We start from the raw sequence: 26,054 nt of genomic DNA, 5'->3' as shown, positions 1-26,054 counted from the left end.
CTGCTTCTCAGTCACCCCACTTCAGGCAAATTTCCTGTAGGTTCTGGAATGTGCACAGTCTCTCTTCTCCTCTTGCTTTTGTGTAAGCTACTCCCTGTGTTGAAATGCCCTTCCCTTCTTTTGTTAGTTTTTCACTAAGGTAAGCCTTATTCTTCCTTCGAGCCTCCACTCACACATCAGGCGAGCTCTCAGTGGAAATATTCCTCCATGCCCCAGAGTACCTACTTCCACTAACATCTTTCACAGCACTTATAACACTATACTAAGCATATAAGCATTATATTCTCCTCTAGACTATGAACTCCTTAGAGACAGTAATTTATCTGTATGCCCCCAGCACTTAGTGCAGTGCCCAGCTCACAATGGATACTCGGTAAACTTTTGTGCCTTTTAAAAAACTTCTTTATGGTAGCTACTATTTGTTACAGACTTTTGTATCCCTTCCATTGCTTGGCAAAACACTGTGCTGCTCAATACTGCATATGGTAGGGGTTCAATGAATGTTCATTTAGTAGATGAATATACTGCTTGTTATATTTCTGTTCTTCCACCAATAAATGCTTAAAAGATTCCAATTGCCAGGATAGCCTAGAAAAACATTTGAAATGTTGATTGACCAGGAGAAGTCTCTGAAGATGTTTTATTTCACTCCAGAGCAATCGCCTAAACCATGAACTACAAGCTAATAACTGTTCACAAGAGAGCAACTTTGCCTGTTTGCCTAGACCATTTGAGATATTAGCTATGCAAATAAATATTTTGATTGTTCATTTGGGAGAAGGGGGTTACTTGATGACTGTCCTGAAGCATATGAAGAATATATAGGCTTACTATGAGGAGAAGGACATGTAATTTTCTTTTCAGCTTTGCCATAGCTGATTCAGTGAGGAAAAGTATCACTAGTTAAAGATAAGAAATGATTTCTTCTATGGTATCCAGGGACATTATGGAAACACCTTTTTGACATTGTGACTAGATGACACCAAAATTTCTACTTTCACCTGTGAATCTGTGAAATTCAAAATAATGGCATTGTAGAGGCCAACTGTTACCAATAAAGAGGCTTTGAATTTGGCATTAATTCACCACTCATTACATTAAAAAAAAAGAGTGAGTGCATTTTATAAATGCAGGACTTCTTGGGCATTGCTAGAGAATAAGACTCTTATTCCTGGTCTTATATCTCAATTAAATGACAAGACACCAGAAAATTTAGTTCTAGTAAAAAGGTGTGTGTGTGTGTGTGTGTGTGTGTGTGTGTGTGTGTGTGTGTATATATATATATATATATATATATATATATATATATATATATATATTAGAGAGAGAGAGGAGAGAATAGCTCCCAGAGGAGCTAGAGTTAGAGGAGTATAAGGAAGGCCCCTTAAGTCAAGGAGAACTGCATGTACAAAGTACAAAGTGATGTGGTGCAGACAGATGTGCCAGGTATTTGTGTGTGGTTACAGGTCCTATAGATTATAGTCCTACTCTGTCAAAGAAGAAAACATTCATTAATTTATTAATATTTGCCAAGCACTTATGATGTGCCAATTACTGTGCTAAACCCAGTACATGCATTTTCTTTTTTAATCATCAAAAATAACTCTAATATATAGTTAGTAACATCAACTCAGTCTGCAATTGATGAAACAGAGGCATCAAGAGGTCAAGTGACTTGCCTAAGACGGTATAGCTGGTAATTGATGGAGCAGGGAATTCAAACCTGGATTGTTGGACTTCAGCAAATAGGACTAAAATCTAATTTCAGAAACATTGTAGTATCTCACAAAAGCCAGGTACAAACTGAACTGGGTATTGTAGTACTTGAAAGTAGGGAAATGTATTCCTACACCATATGTTCTCTCCTATGAAGTCCAACTTGTAGGCATATTGTAGATTTCTGGGAATGAATAGGCTATTTTCAAGGAGTCTGTGGTCTAGTAGTGAGGAGACATGCATAAGTAACCATGATCTATTGAAGGCTAGATAGGTGCTGATGAATAAGTACCTACATAAGTTAGGAATAGATAGATAAAAATCTGAGGGAGAGTACTTTATCCCGTAAGCACTGGGGAGGCACTGAGGTTTTTGAACAGGAGAGTTATGTGATGAAAACTTCTTACAGAAAACTTGATCTGCTGACTGTGTGCTCCTTGTTTCCTTATTGTCAGCAACATTAAGCCTCTTGGAACTCCAAGCAAGTTAAATCTGTGGTGATAGAAAAACAGAGGAAAGAGTTTTCTCTCTCATGCCCTGTTCACCAAAATTCTGCTAAATCTATTTAGGTGATAGAACAATAAATTGGAGTCAGAACAGATGCTTAAAATCTAAATGTATACTGGCACTTTCTGTCTAATCAATGTTGCTCCTAAGAAAGTAAAGGGTCCCAGGCTGTAGGGGTAGAGTCGGGTGGAGGGCTAGAAGGATTATAGGTCATAAACATCCAGGAGATCCAAGATCTAAGGTCATTTCTTGTATGATAATTTAAGAATTATCTGCTCCTCCAGTCAGTCAATGAATATTTGTCTATTGTGTGCCACTGTATTTCTGGTACTGTTCTAGGTCTTAGGACATAGGCATGTAGTCTAGTAGTACAACAAGAATCTGCCTCCCTGGAGTTAGCAGGCTCATGGGTAATTCAGAAGACAAACATTTCAGAGACAGATAACATGACTTTAAAGAAAATAAAGCAGGGAAACAGGATGACGGATGACTGAAGAGGAGGGAAATGTACCTTACAAAAGACTCTCAGAGAAAATTTCTCTATAGAATTAATATTCCAAAAGACTCAAATAATGAGAAAAAGCCAGCCATCCATGCAAAGAGCAGAGGGAAGAACATTCCAGGCAGAGGAAACAGTAAGGGCAAAGGCCCTGAGGCTGGAAGTTAGAAAAGAAGCAGCAGGAACTGTGGGCTTTGGGCTGTAACCACTTTCAGAATGTTGAAAAGTTCATTTGAAATAATTCCTCTTCAAATATGTTGCTGGTGAAATATTTCAATAATTAACAATGTGATGATTCCCTTTAGTACTAACTGTTTTTAATATCCAATTTAAATTTTCTATCTGAAAAGAATGAGTTTTTTTAATTAATTGGAGTAAAAACTGACAAATAACAGAAGAGAAATAAAGGTCATAGATAATAAGAAGTCAAAAATATGGATGAAGGGTTTCAGAAGATCACCTTGGGGAGGCAGGTAGTGGTGAAGGTTGGAAATGAAAGGCTGAAAATCATGTACTATTTATTAATTTAATAAATCTGTCTTGATGTCAATGTAATCGAATGTTGCCACAAAATAATGGTCTCCTGCTGCTACATAAATGTTGAGGCCAAGCTCTGATGTTTATTTCCAAGACAGGAGACATTGATCCTTCACTAATAGAATATTACAAGTTTATTTCTATTATGCTAAGTAACCAAAGTTGATTTCATTGTTTGATGTGATGGATGTTGGTGCTGTCAGAGTTCAGAATGGTCTGGAGCTAGGAGGCCAAGAGGATAAATATTTTCCTTCCCTAATTAGGTATCTTTGGAATTCATTCTAGTATACAAATCAATAAGAAAAGAATTGGGGATACGTAGTCTCTGGAATCTTTATTCTGGTGCCCCTGGGATTGGGACTATTTGGCATAGGAGTGTTCCTCCTGAGACCAAAACAACCAACCCTGCAGCCAGACAGTGAGTAAGTTGGATGAGGCTGCACTGAATTGGAAAGGCAACAGGAAATGTGATGAGAGGAGAAAGACAGCTACAACAATAGAAGGAGGAAGTGAAGCCAGAAAAACAAGAGAAGAAGGAAAAGGAACGGTGAACTAGAAAAACCCAGGAGGAGAGGAAAACCACACAGAAAAAGAAAACAACAAATTCCCCAAAGGGAATTGCCATCTGCTGATTGAGGTAGGATCCCCGTTTCCTGAGCAAGGGTACTACACATCTACAGTAGTCTGGTGAAGGGATGGTGCTGTCCAGGTTTCCCTTTTCCTAAGCAGAGTGTGAATGAAAACAAAGATCTTCGTGTTCAGGTTACCACACCACAGGTTGCACAGCCACACAGATCTGGTAAATTTACCACATTGAATCTGGTAAAACTGAAAGAGGTGAGGAAAAAGGTGAAGACTGGAGCAAAGACATGAACAGTCCAATTTAGTCCAAGCAAGGCCAATATATTTTTGGAATATCAAAAGAGAAATAGACACACCCCAAATGGTTTCTGCTTTTAACATCTCATAATGAGTAAAAATATACATTTTATAACAGAAAAAAGGAAAGGATACCTGATAAAGGACAGAGCTCCAGTACAGAGTGTGGGTTGGTATTTCTGATTTTGCCTAATCCAAGGGTCAAGCTATAAGAGCCGAATTCACTGCTGCTTACCATACTGAAGCAATATCCCCTAAATCCTGATCTTATGGCCCCACTTGCATTTAATCTAACATGAATTCACAGAGAAGTTTGCCCTTCTAGAATCATAGTACATGGAGGAGTAAACGTTAAAGGGCAAGGGTAGTTGGAAGGATCTGTGTATGGGATTCCTGACAGGGCCTAATGAGATAGGCTGCCTGGGTGGAAATTACAATCCTGTCATTTACTAAGTGTGCGAACCATAAAAAATTGCAGAAATAATATCTACCTCCAAAGATTGTTTGTTGGAAGCATTAAGTGAGATATTCTATGCAAAGCACTTAGTGCCTGGCACACTGTAAGTGTTTGATAAATGTCAGTGCTAATACATAAGAAGTCTGAAGCATAGGATGCAGGAACTGAAATTCTTGCATGGTTGAACCATATAATGCTGTCAGCCATTTTGACTTATAAAAATAGAGGTTTCATATATTTTCTAATGTGATATGTTTTCAGTAAACTTTCCCATTCCTTTCATGTTTTGTCCATTTGCCAAGAGTAAAGGAGAAAGGAAAAAGAAAGGGAAGGGGAAAGAGGGAGGACAAACACATGAAAGAAGGAATGGGAAGTTGGGAGTTACGTGGTAAAGTTCTTTGAGGAAACATATATCACCTGGAAGCAGGGGTAATGCGACGGAGTCTTGGGCCCTACCAGTCTCACGACCCTTTGCTAAGGTTTCTATCTCTAGAAAGTCTCTAAGACATAGCTGTGGTATATGTTTCCTTGTGCCACAAATGATAAATATTTATTTACAATAAAGAAAGTAGCCAAACTATAAACTAGAACTGGTATCTCCTAAAAGGACACAAGAGCTGGGCATGGTGGCACACACCTGTAATCCTAGCAGCTTGGGAGGCTGAGGCAGGAGGATCACAAATTCAAAGCCAGCCTCAGCCACTTAGTGAGATCCTAAGCAACTCAGGGAGACCCTGTCTCAAAATAAAAAATAAAAATGGGCCCAGGCTGTACCCCAGTAGCTAAGCTACTCTGGGTTCAATCCCCAGTTCCAAAACATCAACAACAAACAACAAAAAACCCTAAAAGGATACAAGAACAAGGCAAGAACAAAGAAAGGAGCCCTGCAAAATTAGGATGAAGCTTCCAAGAGTGACAGGAGAAAGTGCTCACATCTGGATTCTTCCTTAATCACATTTCTCCCCAGACTATATCCCTCCATCTACTGTGCTCTTTTTTCTGCCTCCCCACTAGAAACTAGACCAAGCTGATAAGCCAGGGTAAATGGGCATAGTTCTCCTGAAGCTTCTAACATCTTTGCACCTCAGTACCAAACATAGCAACAAAAAAGAATATTCCAGAAGTCAAAATCCTTAACAAAATCTATCCTTAACCCAGAGAGTAGCAACAAAATAAACCTTAAGTAAGTATGCACTATTGCAGACACTGTTTAAGTTTCTCCTCGAAAAACTAAAGATTCTAGGAGAGTTAGATAGTATGGGAGGTTAAGTACAAAGTGTAGCAGCAGGCCCTGAGGCTGCACTATATCCATATTCAGGACACAAATACATATAAAAGTCATATTTTTCCCTTTGTATATTTGTTGGATGATAACATTCTTGTAAAGGTAACTCTGACATTAATTTGGCAAGTTCTGAACTAAGACCTTTTAGGATAGATAGTTCTTAACTATCTTAACTTTCCTAGCCTGGGATCCCCAAATCACAACCGTGAGTGAAACTAATGGGGACTTGTCTTGTTACTCTTGATACTTCAACACCTTGTGACAGGGGCATCCTTCAATTCTCTGCCTCAAGAATTTAGGTATAAGAGTTGGGCATAGTGGTACATGCCTGTAATTCAGTTACTCAGGAGGCTACGGCAGGAGAATCACAAGTTCAAGGCCAATCTGGGCAATTAGTGAGACCCTGTCTGAAAAGAAAAGAAAAACAGGGCTGAAGATATAGCATGGTGGTACACTGCTTGCTTAGCATGCATGAAACTCTGGGTTCAATGCTCAGTATTGAAGGAAAAAAGAGAGAATTTTGGCTCAAGGAAAAAGATCTGAGGAGTTTGGAAAACTCTTGACAAATAGATTTTATAAAATTATTTATCAGATTAAGAATCTGACTAATGTAATACCTAATGATACATGATGATCTATCACTGACAATTACCACCACCTGTCAATTTCCAGGAACTACTGTACTTACTATACTGCAACAGTAGCCCACTTGGTTTCAAAGACATTCTGAGCACCCAAAACCAAAATATTTAAACTGCCCTCTCTATCTTTGGCAAGTACTTATGGCCATGCTAACCTTTTTTTTTTTTTTTTCCTTATAGCTTATAAGATTAGCAATGGCAGTATTCAGCCCTTGTCTTAAACAGATTTTATGTGGTATAATAGCCTTTTAATCCCTTACCCTTAAACTATACCAAAGTCAATAAAATGTGATAGCATTATAATTTGTCATTTTCTTTTCCTAGTATACTTGGTAAAGAGGATCCAATTATATTGGAAAATTATAAAAAGCAAATGTAGTAGTTTTTTTTTTTTTTTTTCTGTTTCCATTTCCAACAGAAGGAAATGACACTGCTTGGAATGTTGCACAGCCTCCCTCTTGAGACTGGGGCTTTTGTTAGCTCCAAGAGTGCAAAGACATCACATTGGCATAAACTTACTAGGTGAAAAATCATTGTAAAGATTTAGGAATGCACTAAAAAATATAGTAACACAGTTGAATCAAGAACACACTTTGGCATGCTTCCTATTATATAACTCTCAACATTTAATGACAAAACTTCAGCTAGTGAACACTGCAACACTTGGAATTTGTTTTGCAAATGTGCTAAAGTATATGAAATTGCCACACGAGGTAGCCTTGATTTTTTCATTTTTCTTCATTTTCAGCTTTCAGCTTCATTAGCTTCATTCTTCGTATAAGGATTATTTTATTTTATTCTAAATTATGAACTTCAGATTATTGATGGAGAAAAAAAAAGACTAGGCACTCGAGAATTGAAACTGATCTATCTGCTCATTGTCTCTCCTAACCCATGGTAGGTTTTTATGAATATTTAAGTTGGGATTTTAAAAGTCCAGGGCAATAGGTTAAGTAAACAGTTATTGTCTCAGATTAACTGATGTTAAACCAATAACAGTGTGTCAAATAATGTTAAATGGAGGCCCCATTTCCTTTATTATTCTGCTATAAGTGACTAAATTGCGCAGTATTAGAGTTGCAATGACTAGTCCTTCCATAATTTTGGTCCATGGCATTTGAACAGTTAGTGAATCTGAGCATGCTGGTCTGTTCTGCCTGGGAATGAAGTTTCATAAGGTAGTATGAGTGACAAACATCTCATAGCTTGCTCACATTCCTCTATGGAATAGTCACTTCTGAGAGAAAGAGGTGCGGCTTCATGATCTGGGAATAGGACTGTCAGCCAAGAACAAGGAGTTCTCCTCTAGTACTAGTTGTTTTCTTTATGGATCAGATGATGCTTACAAATCTTTCCAGGACTCAGTTTACCCAGTTTAGAAAACAGATTATCAAAATTTACTTAACTGGGTTATATTAAATATTAATGAATATCTGTTATGATTTGAAATGAAAAGTGGTATGAATGGAACTGAGTTGTTGTTTCCATAAACTTATTAGTTTTATGAAATAAGTAATAGAACTTTTTGTTCTTTGGAAAAATTATCCCAAAATAAAAAGTAATGTTAATGTTTAAAATGGTTCATTTGTATTTTTTAGTAAATGTTTTAATTTTAAATGGTTTTCTTTTGTAAGTTAACATGCTAAGTGTTCTATATGATGCAAATAATTCAATTCATGATTAGCTACATTTTAAACATATAGAAGTAGTCTCTTTGTTCTGTATAACACAGGTAAATCCTTTCCAGGGTTCCATCCACTATAAGAGTGTAGACATTATTAACCTTAATGTTTTAGAGAAAAATTAGGATGGAACAAATGCATAGTCAATCTAGAGTTTGAGCAGCCTTGTATAATGACCTCTCTGTTTTAAAATGATGAAGATTTCTGAGAATAAGATGCAGGTTTCAGAAAGAGAAAATAGTGCAAACAAAATGGATGTATATATGTTGTGGGGGATGGTAGAGTGGTGGAATCTACTGAGTAACTGTGACATTCTATATCTGAAAGAATAAAGTTTAAAAAAATTGAAAAATGCAAAAGCTTAGCTGGTCAGCATTGCCCTCTCCAAAATCCAGTTCCCTTAAATTAATAAACCTTCTATAGTAATAACAATTTAAAAACCCTCTAAAATATACTGTGATTCTTCATATTAGGAAGTTTTACATTTCCAATATCTTCCTCCCTTTAAAAAATGAAAACAAACAAAACAATGGATCTTCAATTCTGTCTCTGGGATCTCGAATTTGGCTCTGAATATGTGTTTCAAATCTCATTAATTACAATATTGGTCCCCGGAGGTATAGTTGCTGATGCAAAGAACACTCTTTGTACTCAAAATAATTTGAACAAGGGCAAAGAAGCATTTTATTTACATGTGTAAACATTAAGAGGAAAATAGAACAGAAATGGTACAGGTAGCTATTGAGATGTTTTAATGATAATTGATTTGATTACTTAAGCTTTAAGGTTACCATATACAAGATTTAAGTACATATAAAAGTCATATTTTCCCTTTGTATATTTGTTGGATGATAACATTCTTGTAAAGGTAACTCTGACATTAACTTGGCAAGTTCTGAACTAAGACCTTTTAGCATTTTATTCTTTCTAGATTCTAAGACCAAATTGTTGTGAATTTCATATCCCACTGTGCAGATCTATAATTTATTTATTTTTTAAATATCAGAAAATATGCCATTATCCAAAGGACTTTTTCATGTAACAAATCTGGGTAAAAACCAATCAAATGAATAAATTACTGTAGTAGGCAGCAAACAGCTTCTCCTGTTTTCTTTCTCTTTAGGAAATAGTAAATTAGACCATGGCTTTTTGTGGTCTTGTACTGTAAGAACACAAATGGTCTTCCATGTTCATCCTATTAACAAGTTTCTTGGCTTGGTGGCAGAAAGTGAAGTTCACTATCAACATATCTTCATGCCTTACCAGAGGTGGGTCATCTATTATGTACAGCTACAACCTAAAATTTTCCTTTAAGCTCTGATGGTACTCATGGACTATCTTTAAATGAATACTGAAGGGTAAAGGTAAGTAGCCCTGGCTAAACATAAGAATCACTTGAAGTCTACAGGTGCCTGAGTCTTTTCCCCAACTTTCTGACTCAATCTACAAACCAACAAAAACCTGCAAAAATAAACCCTAAGGCAATTCAAATATGCCATGACCAACATATAAAGGAATCCCAATACCAGTGCAAGAATAATAACTGTTATTTAATTGACAAAAAATAGTACAAAGCCTACCCTTGTTTTTTTTTTTTTTTTTTTTTGGGGGGGGGGGAGGTACGAGGGATTGAACTCAGGGGCACTCAACCACTGAGCCACATCCCCAGCCCTATTTTGTATTTTATTTAGAGACTGGGTCTCACTGAGTTGCTTAGCACCTCCCTTTTGCTGAGGCTGGGTTTGAACACTGGATCCTCCTGTCTCAGCCTCCTAAACCACTGGTATTACAGGCATGCACCAGTATACCTCCCCCACCCTTGCTTTTTAACAGAAATCTTCCCTTTCCCAGGTGTGGACAGAGTGTAGATCAGCAGCTGCCTGTGGTCTCTCCTTGACCCTGTTTTCTGAGTAGCATATTTTAAAGAGTATCTATAGTTTCTGTGGAGCCTGGAGATGGTAAAAAATTTCTGGATTAAAGCTAATGGAAGAAGATCATTGAAAAACAAATTGTAATTTTGTAATTTTTTTTTTTTTGTAAAATTACAAATTGTAAAATTGTTATGCTAACTTTGAAAGTAGCATCTGTAAAGGGTGGCAACCTTTTGCACATTTGAGCAAAAGTTCACCAAAAGAGAACTTGCTGGTTCAGCCTTACTCTTTCAGATTCTCAGAGTCCATGAATGTAATGTCCTGACCACCAAGTCGCTGTAAATCATTAGAAACAGAAGGAAAAATTTGAAGTTAGAAATGGCAAATTACTTCTCTTAGAAATTAATCTACTTAAATCAATGTCATTTTTTCACCTTTTGTATACCCACTCATTTTATTGAGTGATGTTTTTGTCCTTTAATAAAGATGCTTTTATTTTTCTTATATCTTGTTATCATGTCTGCCTTTTTATTTTTGTCATCTTCTTTTGCTGTCACATTCTTTGACTTCTTCATTTAATCCTATTTATTCTATTCTTATTTCCTTTATTTTTACAGCTTACTTTTCTGATTTTTTTCTTTTCATTTACCTTAACGGTAGTATAGCAGACTCTTCCTCTTTATTTTTCCCTGACTTTATGTTTGGTTGCCAACTTTTTTCCTGATTCTCTCTCATTTTTACTAACCGTCCTTCTTTAACCTTCTGTTGATATTTTATTTCTATCACTTGCTCTGGATGTCCACAACATTTCATCTATCTTAGTATCTCCATATGCATTTTTATGATCCTACTACTAAATACTTAAAGCTGTATGTGTGGAATAGAAAGATACCTTTCCTCATTTGAATGCTATTTCCTCTCCCTTCCTATAGATGTTTCTCTTTTATTCATCCTTTTTTGATGTTTCCCTGTCCCATCTTAACTGCACCTCTTTTCCCAAGTCACCTCCCTTTTGAAGTTCATTTCTTCTTTCTAACCCCATTCGCACCGGGTCCGATTTAACAATCAAGAATCTTCAACAAAATAAAGGATGAAGTTCTATGAGAAACCAGGTTGTGTGTGTTTCAGAAACTTCTATGCATTTTCTAAAATGGGGTTAGGGACTTGGATCCAGAAATATTCTTGGGTAGCTTTTCGCCTCTGGCAGAGCTTTCCACACCCTGGAGTTCCCTAGGGCCTACGCTGATGGGCAAAGAGGGAAAGGCTATCCTGGCTCTTTAGGTCCTCTTCCAGTTCAGGGACCAGAATGAACCGGCATCACCACCAAAACTATTAAACCAGGCGGGGTGGGGATGCCTGGGACTCTTTTCTGCGGCAGTTCTGGCAGGATGTGCGGTGTGTCCGGCTTGGAAGGGGTCAGGGTAGTAGGGCACTGCGGTCCCAGGACTCGGTCACTGGGCCTCTTTGGGAATTTTGCTGACCTCCTCCAGAGGAGGAAGGCCCGAGGCAGGGTGCTCCCCTGGGGCGCAGGGCGCGGCCCAGGGAAAGCAGCGACGCCACCTCAGCGGCGCCCAGAGCCTGAGGCGCAGTCCCTCCCCAGGAGGGAAAGCGAGTCGCTTAGGTCGCTCAGCGAGAAGGTCGAGGGAACTGCGCGGGCGTCCCTCACCAGCCGGCCCTCCGGGAGCTGGGCGGGGGCTACACCCCAGGGAGTAGGGCTGAGGGCGGTAAAGATCAATCGTGGGTACTGGCGCGGGGTCACCGACAAGAGAAGAGCGGGACCGGAGGCTGGTGGGGGCCCCCAGGGCGGCAGAGGCCGTCGGTCTGTCTGTGTACTCGGCGGGCGCCCCGAAGTCTGGGGCCGCTACGGCTCCAGCTCCACCGGCTCCAGCCAAAGACTCCAGGCCGCACTTTCCCCTCCTCCCGGCGCCTTCTCTCCAGTGAGGAGCCGAGCGCGGGCGGTGCAGGGGGAGGGGCGGCGGCGGAGAGAACAGCCAGTTGTTTAAAATCCTTCTAGAGCAGTTTCTAATTCCCCCCTTGCGCCCGGGTTCGGAGGGGGAGGGGGGAAGGAGAGCGGGAGGAGGGAGGAGAGAGGAGAGGGAAGAAGGGAGGGAGGGAACCAGGGAGGGAGGGAAGGAGGGAGGAGACTGCCGCTTAGGCTGTAGCCGCCACCGCGCGCTTCGGAAGGCCGAAGGGAGGGGGAGGCCTGTCAGTCTCTGGCGTTGCCTGGGAGAAGAGGGCGGAGCTTTGGCGTGGGGCGGCCAATAGTGGGGGTGGCTGCGTGGGTCGCCATGGGGACGGGGCTGTTCCCGGGGAGGCTGTGATGGGTTGACAGGTGCGTGACAGTGGGAGCTGCTCTCGGCACAAGCATGTACGGCAAAGGCAAGAGTAACAGCAGCGCCGTCCCGTCCGACAGCCAGGCCCGGGAGAAGTAAGTGTCTCCGCTTCTCACCCACCTCCGCCTTCACACGCGCGCACACTCACGCACGCTCTCGCACACTCTCTGGGAGACACAGACACACAGACACTCTCCGCCCGGGGAGAGCCGGGGGTGGGCTGGCAGGGGGAGGGGTGTGCGAGGTGGGGGCGTGTGGTGCGGGGAGCGGCTGTTTCTCAGGAGGTGCTGGCTCGGGGCTGGCGGCCATGGGGGGCTGTTGGGAGGGAAGCGAGTATGTTGGGGGGCGGCGGCGGTACTGGTGCTGAGGATGTAAACTTGTTTGGGTGATTGAGGGAAATAACCCGCGGGTTCACCTCCTCACAAAGTAACTTTAGAGCTGGGGTCCGGGGCTGCGGGGACCTGGAGAGCCTCCGGGGGTCGCGGGGAGGGGGCAGCTGCGTGGAGGAGGGCGCACGGTGGTACTGTGGTGTCTGGCGAAGCGGGCTGGGGTCTCAGCGGGCGGCTCCAGGAGCGCGGCGCTGGAGCCCCGGCGCCGGGGCTCGGGGCCGGGAGCGCAGGGCGAGGCGAGGGCGGCGGTGCCGGGCGCGCGGCGGGCGGAAGCTGGGCGCAGAGCGGCCGAGCGGGGCCCCGCGGGGCGCGGAGGCGCGCGCGGGGCACTGAGGGCGTGTGCGGGCGTGGACCCGGTGGGCGTCGGGGCTTTTCCCAACTGGCAGATCCCGCGCGACGTCTGCTTTGCCTGGTGTTTCGGGCAGTGGGGCCAGGGCTGGGGTGGGTGGGCGCGAGGGACACTGCTGAAGTTTGGGAGTCAGAGAAGGACCGAGTTCCCGGGGAGAAAAAGTGTGCTGGCTAGGAGAGGGATCTGCTGGAGGAGGCTGGCATTTCTGCTTCTCGCTGCAGACCCAACTCCGCAGTAGAGGCGACTGGAGAACTTTTTGTGGAGACTTGCTGCCTTCCGAACATCGGGGGCCCCTGGTGGGCAGCTGGCGGGGCGGTCCCTGCTGGGCGGTGGTCCTGGGGCAAGCCGAAGGGGAATTGTGTGAGCCGCAGCTCCGCCGCGAAGAGGGCTTTCTGCAGTGGGCAGGAGGCAACAATCGGAAAAGGGGTTTTTAGGGAGGAGAGAAACGCTGAAGTGGGCAGAAGCTGCTTGGTTGGGGTAGTGGGGAGATACAGGTGTTAACTTCGGTGGGAACCCAAGAGGAGGCTGGCCAGAAAAGAGCCCCTCCCGGCCAGGGATGCCACCGTCACGGCACACTGCAAAGCAGGGTTGTTTGCTGCTATTCTTGTGTACTTGTAACGGTGATTTGGTTGTTACTAAAAATGAGAGCAAATAGTGACTGTGACTACTGAGGAAGAACCCCCCCCCCCCAGCCCCGCTGCCTTTTATTTTTCTGTGTAGCAGATCAAACTGATTCCCAGTAACCGTCTCAACTCTTGAGGGGCAGGCTTATCCTTGTCATTGAATGCACTCTATTTTTCGGAGGGGGTGCAGACTGGGGGAAAGTCTAAGAGCATCACTCCGAGGTACTTTGGGTACCTTGCGCACAGAAATAGCTGCGTAAATAAAAACCGAATGTGCAGACAAACGACTAAGTTTCCCTCCTTGCTTTGGGCAGTTTTTCCCCTGAAAGTTTGTTGTGCCCCAGGGATGGGAACATTTCCTAATCTTCGTGTTGGCATCAACATACACAATTCCCATAGGATTTAGGGGTGGCAGGCCTTGATGTAGCAAAACAAAACAAAGCAAAAAACCCAAAAACCAAAAACAAAAAAAAGGGAGAGATGCTGTTATTTTTTAGATCTACTTTTTAGATCCGAACCTTGTTGCTCTGACAAGGAATGTATAAGAGTCACAGTATTATTGTCTGATTTAAGACACAGCGTTTAACTAAAGTTGAAGTTTTGAATTACAGACTAATTTGTGTGCATTAATCATTTGGTTATATGATAAAAATGTCTTAAGGAAGATGTTTAATGATTACAGAATATTTGGATTTCACATTACTGGGGGTGAAGAAATTGAAATTTAATGAAGCATAATCTTATTTATTTTGAGGTGATTGAATTTGAGAATCAAAGTAATTTTGGATTTTAGCTGGACTCCTGGGAGGGGGTAAATTTTGACTCAATCTAATTTGTATCCTGATGACTTTGTAAATTTGCTGATTATAACAAGGAAGTTGGACCTAGTGTGTTCTGTGGTCCTTTCTAGCTCTAATTCTGTGATTCTGTTATGAAAACAAATTGCCACTTTTGTTGTCATATCTACCAAACTGAACATCAAGTAACATTCACTCTTATGAGCAAAGTGATGAGGGTTCTGCTAGATGGTGCTATTTGATTTAAATATATTTTTTCCATTCATTACAATTGGCAGAAAGAATTCTTGACTGACTTGCCTTATAAACTAAATATAGATGAAGGGGCCACTTTTGGAGAATTAACAAAGACTATTCTGGATTAATTGTTTTGAATTAATTTATAGGTGAATGTTAGAAGACAAACATTGAGGTAGTTCTGTTTTATAGAACATAGTTTCTGTTTTATAGAACATAGTTGGTGGGAAGAATTGATCTGATTACCCAGTTTTCCCTATTATGGTTACTTGGGACTTTGATAGCACTATTCTACATCAATGTACTAGTTTCTGAAGTTAGGAATCTTGAAGGTATCTTTAAAAAGGATGTTACAATTTTTTGTTACTAATTTTTTTTAAGGTGGCAGATTTTAAAAGGTGGTCAAGTGATGAATTCTCCTTTAGTAAGCAAATTAGAACTGTTGTGATATTTAAATTACAGAAATAATTTGTTTTTCATTAATAAGTAATATACACCGCAATAAAAAGATCCTGAAAATGAATTGTCCCGAATCATGGCATACACATTCAGTAAACATTGGTTTTATAATCTATCAAGAAATACATTTTCTCACAAGTTTATAGGGAATAGCTAAGCACTTACCTATATTATATCTTAGCTTTTTCTTAAACTAAAAAGTCATTGTGGAACTGGGGATGTAGCTCAGTGGTAGAGTGCTTGCCACACATGAGTGATCCCCTAGGTTCAATCCTCAGCACAGCAAAAAAACAAAAAAACAAAACAAAACAAAACAAAAAAAAGCTATATAAAATATTTGAAATTTATTTGTAGATTTCATACACAGTTTCTAAAATTTTACTTTGCAGTCTTGAACATAAAAATGGCCTGGGCAGGTTAATTACTTATTTTGTTGTTCTAAAAAAACAAACAAATCAAGTCTATTCAAAGGCTTGGATTAGCTTTAATTAGAGAGAGAGTGATTGAAAACCTTGAAGGGAGGTGGTATGTTTGCATAGAAATTTTAATTCTGATCTTGTTAGGTCATTTCCTGCTTTAGCACACTTTCTTTACCACATTGATCATGATGGTAATTAAATAACTGTGTAATTGCCTGTTTAATGTCTTGCTTTTCCTAAAATGTAAGTTTCTTGAGAGTAGGGGACTAATTCTAATTTTTAATTTCTTCTCTAAGGTATCTTTGATATTAAGAGAAATACTTCTAGTATTGAAAGACCAAATAAATTCTTATAAATGAAAATGTTAGACTTAAAGGAAGTTTTTCAATGACATCCAAGATAATGTCATAAGTTTGAGTTCACATTTTCTAGCTTAGTCCTATTTCAAAAATACCCCCAAACAACAGTGTTCTCTAGCTTAGTTGTATTTCAGAAATGCCCCCCCCCCCAATAATACAACCAAAGTAACAATTTATTTGTTATCCTATGTGCTAGTCGTTGTGTTCAGTGCTTTTTATGTTTATTTTCTCTGATTCTCCCAACAAAGCTTCAAGATACGTGATTTCTTTTTTTCTCCAATGAAGAAATAAGAAAACTAGAGACCCTGGGTTGTAAAATAAATGCATACCCTGCTAAATACGCTACTAGAAAACAAGCTGGATTTCTAACACAGATTTCTCTAACTTTAGAATCTATGGTTGACGCTGAAGAATACATTTTTCAGTGTACCAGATTGCCTTCCTGATCTGGGGTAGGATGCTACAGATTTAAGGAATAGCATTACATAATCAGATATAACAGACTTTAAAGATTTGATCAGATATGCACTCTTAATCATTGGTGCACCCAGATGCTTATACCCTCCATTTTGGTAGACTGAAGAAATGTGGTGGTTGTGGGGAAGGCATAGAAATCTTAGGAGTGAAAGTTGGAAACCCAGAATAATGAAGTATCTTTGTTTCTTTCTTTCTAGGAATTTTGTTTGACCATTTAAGTTTTTAAATTAATTATAATAGTTGTAAACAAGTCCTGTATGAAAAATATTGCTGAACTTTAAGCCATGCAGTATGCCGTCTAGGAAAAAGTAACTGGCAGCTGCAAATAGATGGGTAGTGATGTTAATTTTTTATTAAACTAATTTGGTCTTTAACATTTTGTAATAGCACTGAAAGAGGAAGGTACTAGAAAGAAAAGTTGTTTATAAGATAAACATAGTTGACAGTGACATTTATTATGTCAACTAGCCTAAATTACAACAAATTGTATATCTAACCTGGGGCTTTGAAAAATAACTTTGGCTTTTAAAGATTGGTGATTTTTGTTGGACATACCTGGATACAAATACCATATGCTCATTTTTGAACAGTTATAATCAAAAGAACATTTAAATACCACTCCATGTAAGAGTTTATTGAGATTAGTACCTGCCAACATCACCTTATTCTCCCCCCACCTTTCATCCTTAAAGCAACCCTATCAAAAAAAATTTGATATCTTTCTTTCTGAAAGAAATAAAGCAAATGAAGTATTACAAATCTCTCCAGAAACTTGTTTGATGAGCAATGTACACAATTCAAGATTTCTAAAATAGAGGAAGCAATATCTTTATGGGAATGAAATTTCCTACAATATGTTGACTCTTCCAACTATGAAATCTTTCCTCCAAAATACTGAACAATTTGTATCTGAGATGTCAGCTGTGAGATTTTTTCCCCCCCCTTTTGATTGATGTCTTTCCTGTTACTTAAAGAGAAGGATCTCCCTTTGTCCCCCTTGGGATTTGAACCTAGGGCCTTATATATGCTAGGCAAGTGCTACTGGGCTATGTTCCAAGACCAGACTTTTTTCCTGAAGAAATAAATCTAAAAAGAGACTGTGTAAGATATTCAAACTTAAATTTTAGTATTTATAAAGAGATTTATTGTCATCCTTAGAAATAGTATTATAAACTGGGCATGGTGGTGAAGGCCAATAATCCCAGCAATTTAGGTGGCAGAGGCAGGAGGATCACAAATTTTAGGCCAGTCTCAGGAATTTAGTGAGGCTCTAAGCAAATTTAGCAAGACCCTGTCTCAAAGAATAATAAAATGGTCTGAGGATCTAGCTTAGTGGTAAAACACCCGTGGGTTCAATCTCCAATACTCCCCTCCCCAAACCCCGCCAAAACCCAGAAATAGTGTTATAAGTATGCTATACTTTGAGAACTGTGTATGTTGTGTGTGTGTGGGGGGGAGGGGTTATTCCCATACTTTGAAAGCCAGTTTGTCCATAAAACTAATTTGGATGAAAAAAATTTGTAGTCCTGAAGTAGAAGAACAAATGTGTCTTTATCATCATCAGTTACTTCCAGAAAACAGAATTATTTTGACTTAATTGAAAATACTCCATGGGGCAGGAACTGGAACACCCACTTTGTTGCTGATTAATATTTTATCTTAATAGTTTCAAGTTAGAAGTAAAATTTGGAGGAAAAAAAACCCGATTTGAATTTAGATTTTCCTTCTATGGAGATCACCATTACATTAGTGTTGGAATAGGATTAGGACCCAGAACACTGAGTTTGAAAGACATGAAACTACTGCTGGAAATATGTAATTTAAAAATAAATAGTTATAATTTTATTTTGGAATACATGGTATTCTCTACCATTATGTGTACATTATTACTTTGACATTGATGTGGGAATAACATTAAATACTAGTGACATATCATTTACTAACATTTAAGCCTCTATAAACATGCCAAAATATTAATTTCATCAAGAAGTTAGTCTAAAAAGATGATCTTAAAATAGCATTGGAGCTTGTTCACACACCTGTAATCCCAGTGGCTCAGGAGGCTAAGGCAGGAGGATTGCAAGTTCAAAGCCAGCCTCAGCAAAAGCAAGGTGCCAAGCAACTCAGGGAGACCTTGTCTCTAAATAAAATATAAAATAGGGCTGAGGATGTGACTCAGTGGCTGAATGCCCCTGAGTTCAATCTTTGGTACCCCCCCCCCAAATAGCATTGGAATAAAGAATAAGATGTATTTGTTAATATCTGAAGAGTCTGGAGTAAAAATTAAATGATGATATTATTCAGACTTTAGACTTTGCTTATCAGATTTTATATGTATTTTACATATATAACATCTGTTCATGTTCATGTAAGGCTTTTTAAACTTCTATAACTTAACTAGGACTACGACAGTTCTCTAAATTATTACACAACCCCCCCCCCCCATGTATTCTATGAAAGGTGACATGAAGGGTGGCCCACCAAGATTAAGATTCTTCCTGTTTTTAGTAATATTAAATAGAAGGGGCTGGGGCTGTGTTTCAGTGGTAGAGTGCCCGCCATGCATTCGTGAGGCCCTGGGTTCGATCCTCAGCACCACATAAAAATAGATATTGTGTTCAACTACAGCTAAAATATATGTGTGTGTGTGTGTGTGTGTGTGTGTGTGTGTATATATATATATATATATATATATATATAAATTTAAAAACATAGCAGAGAGTGTTCTTAGCTTTCCCAAACTGTTATATCTCATTCAATATTTTCAATGTGAAAACATTGAAAAACAAGTAGAAAATGGACTACACAGGGAAGAATAGAGTTTTTCCACATAATTTTTAAGTCTACCTTGGTCAAAATGAGTGAATAATTTTTGGCAGTAAATTCATGGTTAAAGATTTTTGAAAAGGGAAGCTACTGTTTTTGTAATAATTGCAGAACTAAAAATTTATTTGGATCAGCCTGGATAGTATTAATGTAGTGGTGGTATTAATATTTCTATTTTTTGCTCATCTTTTAAAGGACAAACTTAAGTTAGTATTAGCTTGTGAGGCACTGGGTTTGATTCTCAGCACCACATATAAATAAGTGAAAAAAAGAAAGTCCATCACCATCTAAAAAATATTTTTAAAGAAGAATTTTGATTGTTGCATTTCATGTAGGACCCTAAGTAGCTTTGAGAACAATAATGAGCCATCATAATATTTTAGTTCACAATTCAGCTAGAGTGAACCAATGACCTGGCAAATTCCTATTTTTGATCTTCTGTATTAATTTTGCTTCATGGACATAATGTCATAAAGTAGTTCAGCACAGAAAATATTGTAGACTGAAGTATAGCATTCTGTTATTCTTTTTCTGCTCTTAAAGATTTTTTTCTCAGTAATAGTAGGTATTGAAGGGTATATTTTAATTACTAATATAGCTGTAATTTTAGTTTCCAATCCAAGACAGAAATTTAATACAGTATTAAAATACTGATGAAATATTTGTGAAGACAAGAATAGAAGTTGGAAATTTATATGTGATACTGTCCACTTAAGTTAAAAGAGTTGATGCCTCAAAACAGGCTTTCCTCTGAAATTATTAATTTGGTTATTTCTTTTTTATTTTAGATAACTCCAGACTCGGGGAGAGAGGGGGGAGAGGAGAGCTATTTTATCGACAGAAGAAATTGAAAAAATTATTGCAATAAAATCATGTCATGAGGCTGGGTGCAATAGTGCACAACTGTAGTCTCGCTGCTTGGGCAGCTGAGGAGTTGGACACCAACCTTGGCAACTCCTCCCCAAACAAGAAAACAAAACAACATCAACAAAAAGCAAAATACCCCCCCCCAACAAATCCAACAATGATCTTAGAGAGGCAGAATTAAAATAACAATATCCTAAATACTCTATAATGAATTTGTTGAGTTTGTCATAGAATGTTATTAATAGTAACAATAATAGCAATGCTTTCATTGAAGAATTTTGTTTACATTTGGTACTTTATATCTTTTAATCCCTTAAAAAATACTGTTTTCTCTTAATGTTACAGAAGAAACAGGCTTAAGAGTTTATTACGGCTTTGGCTGCAAATATCAGAACAGGAGATAGAAAAATGGCTTAATTGATCAGGTTTAAAAATAAATCTTAATAGAATGAAGATATATAAAAGTGGCAATTCCAGATCTGCTTAAGTGAATCAAGAACATCAGGGTTCAGGATCAGCTTCTCTGCCATCCTTGTGGTCTTCCTGTTGTGACTGTAACATGGCTGCTTCAGGTTCCAGCATCACTTCTCTCACAGACTAGTATAAAATCAGGAGGAAGAGACAAGTTTTTCCTTCTTCATGTCTCATCAGTCAGGAAGGAAAACCTATTCTTGTATTAGGAGATTCTTCTTATGCCTTATTAGAAAGAACTGTAAAATTCCTTTCTCTAAACCAATTACTGGCAAAGGTAATGGTATTACCATAATTGGCTTAAATCAGTCATTGTTTATCCCCTGGGCTAGAAACATTGCTCCCCTGTACCTGAACTACCTAAACAATACTTGGAGTCTTTAGCAAGGAAGATGTATCTTGAGTAGAGTAAAATGGGTCTCTGCTTTCACATTTGTAGGAGAAATACATAAGTAAATAAATGTACTAGGTAAATTTGGATAGTCATATATGCTATAAAGTAATAAAATATGGAGGCTATAGTATAGAGAATGACTGAGAATCTACAGTAGATTGGGTAGTTAGGGGAAGGTTCTTTGAGAAAAGACATTTAAGTAGAGATCTGACTAATATTGAAAGAAACAGCCATGGGAAAGCCTTGAGGTTAGAGTGTTTCCAGCAGTTCAAAGCTACCATTGAGGAAACTTCTTAACATGAGCATAACTGCTCAAGGATATATACAATACTACTGAAAGTTGGGATGAAGAAGCTATTCTTCCTTGGTTTTATTTTTTACTGAGGAGTTGGATGGTGGATCCAGTTTTTCTGGTCCTCCTAGATGGTAGGACTGATTATCTTTTATCTCCTAAGCCCTCAGGATACAGTTGTTTCTAAGGAAGACAGTGGGGTTTTTATAATGATATTGTTGGTAGAAATAGTTAAGGTTTATTGAAAGCCTCTAGGAAGGGCTGGGGTTGTGGCTCAGTGGTAGAGCACTTGCCTAGCATGTGTGAGGTACTGGGTTTGGTCCTCAGCAACACATACAAATAAATAAAATAAATATATTGTGTCCATGTACATCCAAAAAAAAAAAAAAAAAGTCTACAGGGTTAGCAAAGATGGTATAGCTGGTGGCATGGTTATTTTTCCTAAACCTCCCAGATTAGATTGGATGCTTTTGTAGAAACCTCTGTTTTTTCATTTTTCATGTCAATTATAAATAGTGAATAATTTATGTGATGTTTTGTTTAATGTCTTTCCTCAGATTGGAAGCTCCATATGGTTTAAGCATCATGCTGTCTAGTTCACCATTGTATTCCCACTGCTTAGCACAGTGCTTGGAATTGTTATTATATGTTTGTGGAATAAATGATTTAAGGATGTAATCAATAATATGACAAATGTCACAAAAGTCTATTTTTTCCCTCCATCTCCAGTTTTTGGTGCTTGGATTAATATGTAATTTCCAAAGAAGATATTTCTAAAATATAGGCATATAGTAATCTCTGTGAATTTCAGAACTAGGAGAGAGTACCTACTTATGTTACCATGAGACTGTGTGTTTTTCATATGAATTTTTGATAGACTACTTTGCTCATAAACTTAATAATATAAATGAAATTGTATTACAGTTTTCAAGTTTTTTTAATATAGCTTATTTTAATTTAATTTAAATCTCATAATCCTGTGAAGTAGGTGGTATCTTAATTGATTAAGATTTATAAATGAAAATTTACTTACCCAGGTAGGATAATATAGATATTATATGGTAGAGTTGAGCCATATTTAGATGTTTTTGGTTCCAAGGTCAGTGTTCTTTTCATTTTATTATAGGTACCTCTTTTATGATGAGAGATTCATATATATATATATATATATGTTGCATTAAGAATGTGATTCAACAGAGAATCATAGATTAGATGTTAAAGTTTATCAGTACTTTGATTAAAAGAAAAATATGTGTTATAGTGTGTTAAACACTGTCCTATACAATATTTAATTCCAGAAGTGCCATATCTTGAATAAATAAATTCTGATTTTTATTTGAAATCCTTATGCTCTTGTTATGTAAATTGGTCTGTGTATAATTTAGTATAGTTTTAAGTTTCTGATTTGTGAAGGCTCAGGATAAATTTTTTTTTTTTTTAAACCAATGAACTCTTCTCTATTCCTTTGCCAGTTAGCTTCAGTCTGGAGTGGTGGGGTCAGGAAAGAGAAAGAAAGGTTTTTTTTTTTTTTTCTTCTTCCCTTTCATGCTTCTCTCTAATAAGGTAGGGAAAGTCTTTCAATATGAATTATTGATCGCATGTTCTTTTGTCCTGGTAAAATTATGTGACATAAAATTTAGCACTTTAACTATTTTTAGGTGTATAGTTCAGTGATATTAAGTATGTTCACATTGTTGTACAGCTATCTGCACTCTCCAGTTCTAGAACTTTTTTTCATCCTCCTAAGCTGAAGCTGTATACTCATTAAACAAAAGCTTCCCACTCCTTGCTCTCCTTAGTTCTGGGCAACCACCATTTTATATATTTTTTTTTTATGAATTTGACTATTCAAGGTACTTTATACATATTTTCCCTTTTTTTGGGACTGGCTGCTTTTCTTGCTTAATCCCTACAGCAACTTCATAAAGTAGATGTAATCCTGATTTTACATATGGGAAAACTGAGTCTCAGAGGTTACATACCTTGTTCAAGGCCTCACAGTAAATTGTATAGCATGTTTTCAAACTCCGGTTACTGACTGTGCTGCCTATTTTAGCCATAGACTAGCCTAAGAAAATCGAACTTCTTAAATAGTTGGATTTTGACAATTAGCATTTAAAATTCATTTTAAAAACTTGTTTATTTTTATAATAGTATACATTTATATATATTTTATAAGATGAGAATCCTATTCATCCTGCTTTCTACTATCTCTCCATTCCTGTATTTATTTTTAAAAATGTGAACTGTCAATGTTGGCCTCTGTTGAGCCCTCCTGAGTCAGATCTGAATAGCCCAGCAATCTCTGCCCACCAGGAACTGACTCTCCAGAGGAGGGGGATCACTATCAGCAATTACCACACTGGGTAAAAAGCACTGTAATAGTTATTCCAAAGATGGTATGAGAGTTTTGGAAAAGGGCATTGGATCTAGCCTAGGAGTCTTGAGTATCAGGAGATATTTCTAAGGGGCTATTTATTAAAAGACAAACATTAGGAAAATTGAGGAGGGGTTACCTAAGGTGGGGAGAGAGTGTGTGGGGTTGGGGAGGAGAATAAGAAAGAAAGTACAGAAATACAAAGGCATGAAGAGTGTGGTATATAGTCATCCCTTGGTACACTTGGTTGCATGACCCCCATGGATACCAAAATCTGCAGATGCTCAAGTCCTTTATGCAACATGGCATAGTATTTGCATATAATCTATGCACATCTTTCTGTGTACTGAAAATCATTTTCAGATTACTTATAATACTAATACAATGTAAACATTATGCAAATAGTTGTTATGCTTTATTGTTCAGGAAATGATGAAAAGAAAAAGAAATCTGTACTTGTTTGGTACAGATGGATTTTTTTTTTTTTTTGAATGTTGTTGAGCTGTTTTTTGTTGAACCTGCAGATGCAGAACCATGGATACAGAGGGCCAACTGTATTTGGTAAACTGCAATAAAATTGATATGATTGGATGTGCTGCAGAGGATATGTCTGGCAAGTTAAACAGGAACTATTTAAAATACAACCTTGAATGACAGCTTGACCTTGGAGATAAAGAATTTTAAGCAGAAAAGTTACATCATCTGAGGTGCATTTTAGAATATTAATTCTGGAAGTTATATGAAGGGTGGGACACAAGGGGAAACAGATCTATCAGGAAACATTGGTAATAACTAAGCTGCTGTAACAATATAAATGTGTTAGCTGTCAACATTCTTCTGCATTAATGCAGTAGATATTTCAGGCTGTGGAATATAGGACCTGGGACCTAAATGAAAAAAATTAGGAATTTTAAGATGATTATAATTGTTTTAGTCCTAGATTTTGAGGGAATATAGGAGGAAGAATAGGAAGGAAAAGAAGGCAGTTGATGAGTTCCTTTGAGGTGTTATCCAGACCTAGAGAGAGAACAGTTTGGGAAGAAATTTGTTATGTAGTTTTTTTAGTTGAGAAATCTAGGCTGGAGATAATGGAATTGAGAGGCTGGGGACAGAGAAGTAACATTTATAAATGTAAGGTGTTTGAGTTTTAAACATTGTGCTAGGTACCTCATGTGTTATGTTTTATTTCATTTTGTTGACGAGGAAACTAAGACTTCAGTAGGATAAATAATTTAGACAAGTCACATGTCAAAACCCAACTGTTAACTCAGTGTTAGCTTATTCTTTCTTTTAAAAAAATAACTTTTTTTTGAAATATGACATTCATATAGAAAAAATGTATATATCCTTGGTGTATAGCTTGATAAATTTTCACTAACTGAATACAGCAGTGTAACCAAGCAACCACATCAAGAGAAAGACTATCACCAGCACTGTAGAAGCTTCACATGTGCTCCCCACTCTGCCTGAACTTTTAACAGCATAGATTAGTTTTGTCTGATTTTACCTTTTACGTATCTGCTTCTGTCTTTTCCTTTGCATTGTATATAATTTGAAAGCATGAGATGGGAATAAAGCCATTTTTTTCTTGGAGATATATAGGGAGAAAGTGTGAAGAAATCAAAGCTTTTGAGAGTTTGAGATTGAGACCAAAAAGGAACACCAGAGAAATATGAAGAGTTCATAAAAGACTGGCATCACAGTGATCAAGAAATGGGGGTTCTGAGAATTGAGGTGTGAGTTACTATGTCAGACACAGTAGAATGAATGAAGAGGTTTAAACAAGGGTTGATGTTTTAATTGAGAGGGAACTTTGACCTTAGGGATATCAGTTTCAGTGGAGTGAACCCAAGTTAGCACGCAGTGTTTTGAGATGTGGAGATAAAGTGAGGAAGAAAAGTCAACTATGGATAGTCTTCAGACTAACTACAAGGAAATAGAGGGTTTTCTCTTTTTGTGTGTGTGTGGAGGGATTTTTGCATGTGGTGGGTATTCTTTGGGGAATGCCATTTGGTTTTATCATTTTAGTAAAGAGGTTTTGTTATTTTAGTAAAGTGTTTTTCAACTGCTTGGGACCAGTTTTTGAAAAATTATTAAAGGATGTCAATAATGGGATGTTATAGAGGACATGGAAAGGAAAGAAGTCAGCAAGTGTTTTAGCTTTAGTAGTTGGTTATTGAAAGTGACTGAGTATGTACATTTTAAAAATGATTTTTAGGATAGATTACATTGCTAACTTTTGTCAATTATTTTTTAAAAGCTTTTTGGATCTTATTAGAATAAAGGGATTATTTCCAAGAGATGACTGGGA

At 38.2% G+C, this 26,054-nt stretch overlaps 1 protein-coding gene across 1 annotated transcript in view; it reads left to right on the top strand.

Moving 5' to 3' along the window:
• Window positions 1–12,277: 12,277 nt before the first annotated feature.
• Ssbp2 (single stranded DNA binding protein 2) overlaps window positions 12,278–26,054 on the top strand; it is a 342,976-nt gene continuing 329,199 nt past the window's right edge. The window contains exon 1 of the mRNA XM_026394552.2: window positions 12,278–12,502. Coding sequence (XP_026250337.1) covers window positions 12,441–12,502 — 62 coding nt within the window. The 5' untranslated portion in view covers window positions 12,278–12,440. The remainder of the gene's footprint in view (window positions 12,503–26,054) is intronic.

This window comes from Urocitellus parryii, chromosome 1 (genome assembly GCF_045843805.1).
Source record: "Urocitellus parryii isolate mUroPar1 chromosome 1, mUroPar1.hap1, whole genome shotgun sequence".
In the NCBI taxonomy this organism is placed as follows: domain Eukaryota; kingdom Metazoa; phylum Chordata; class Mammalia; order Rodentia; family Sciuridae; genus Urocitellus; species Urocitellus parryii.
The sequence above is the reverse complement of the archived record's forward strand: the minus strand, read 5'-3'. Positions and strand labels throughout refer to the sequence as shown.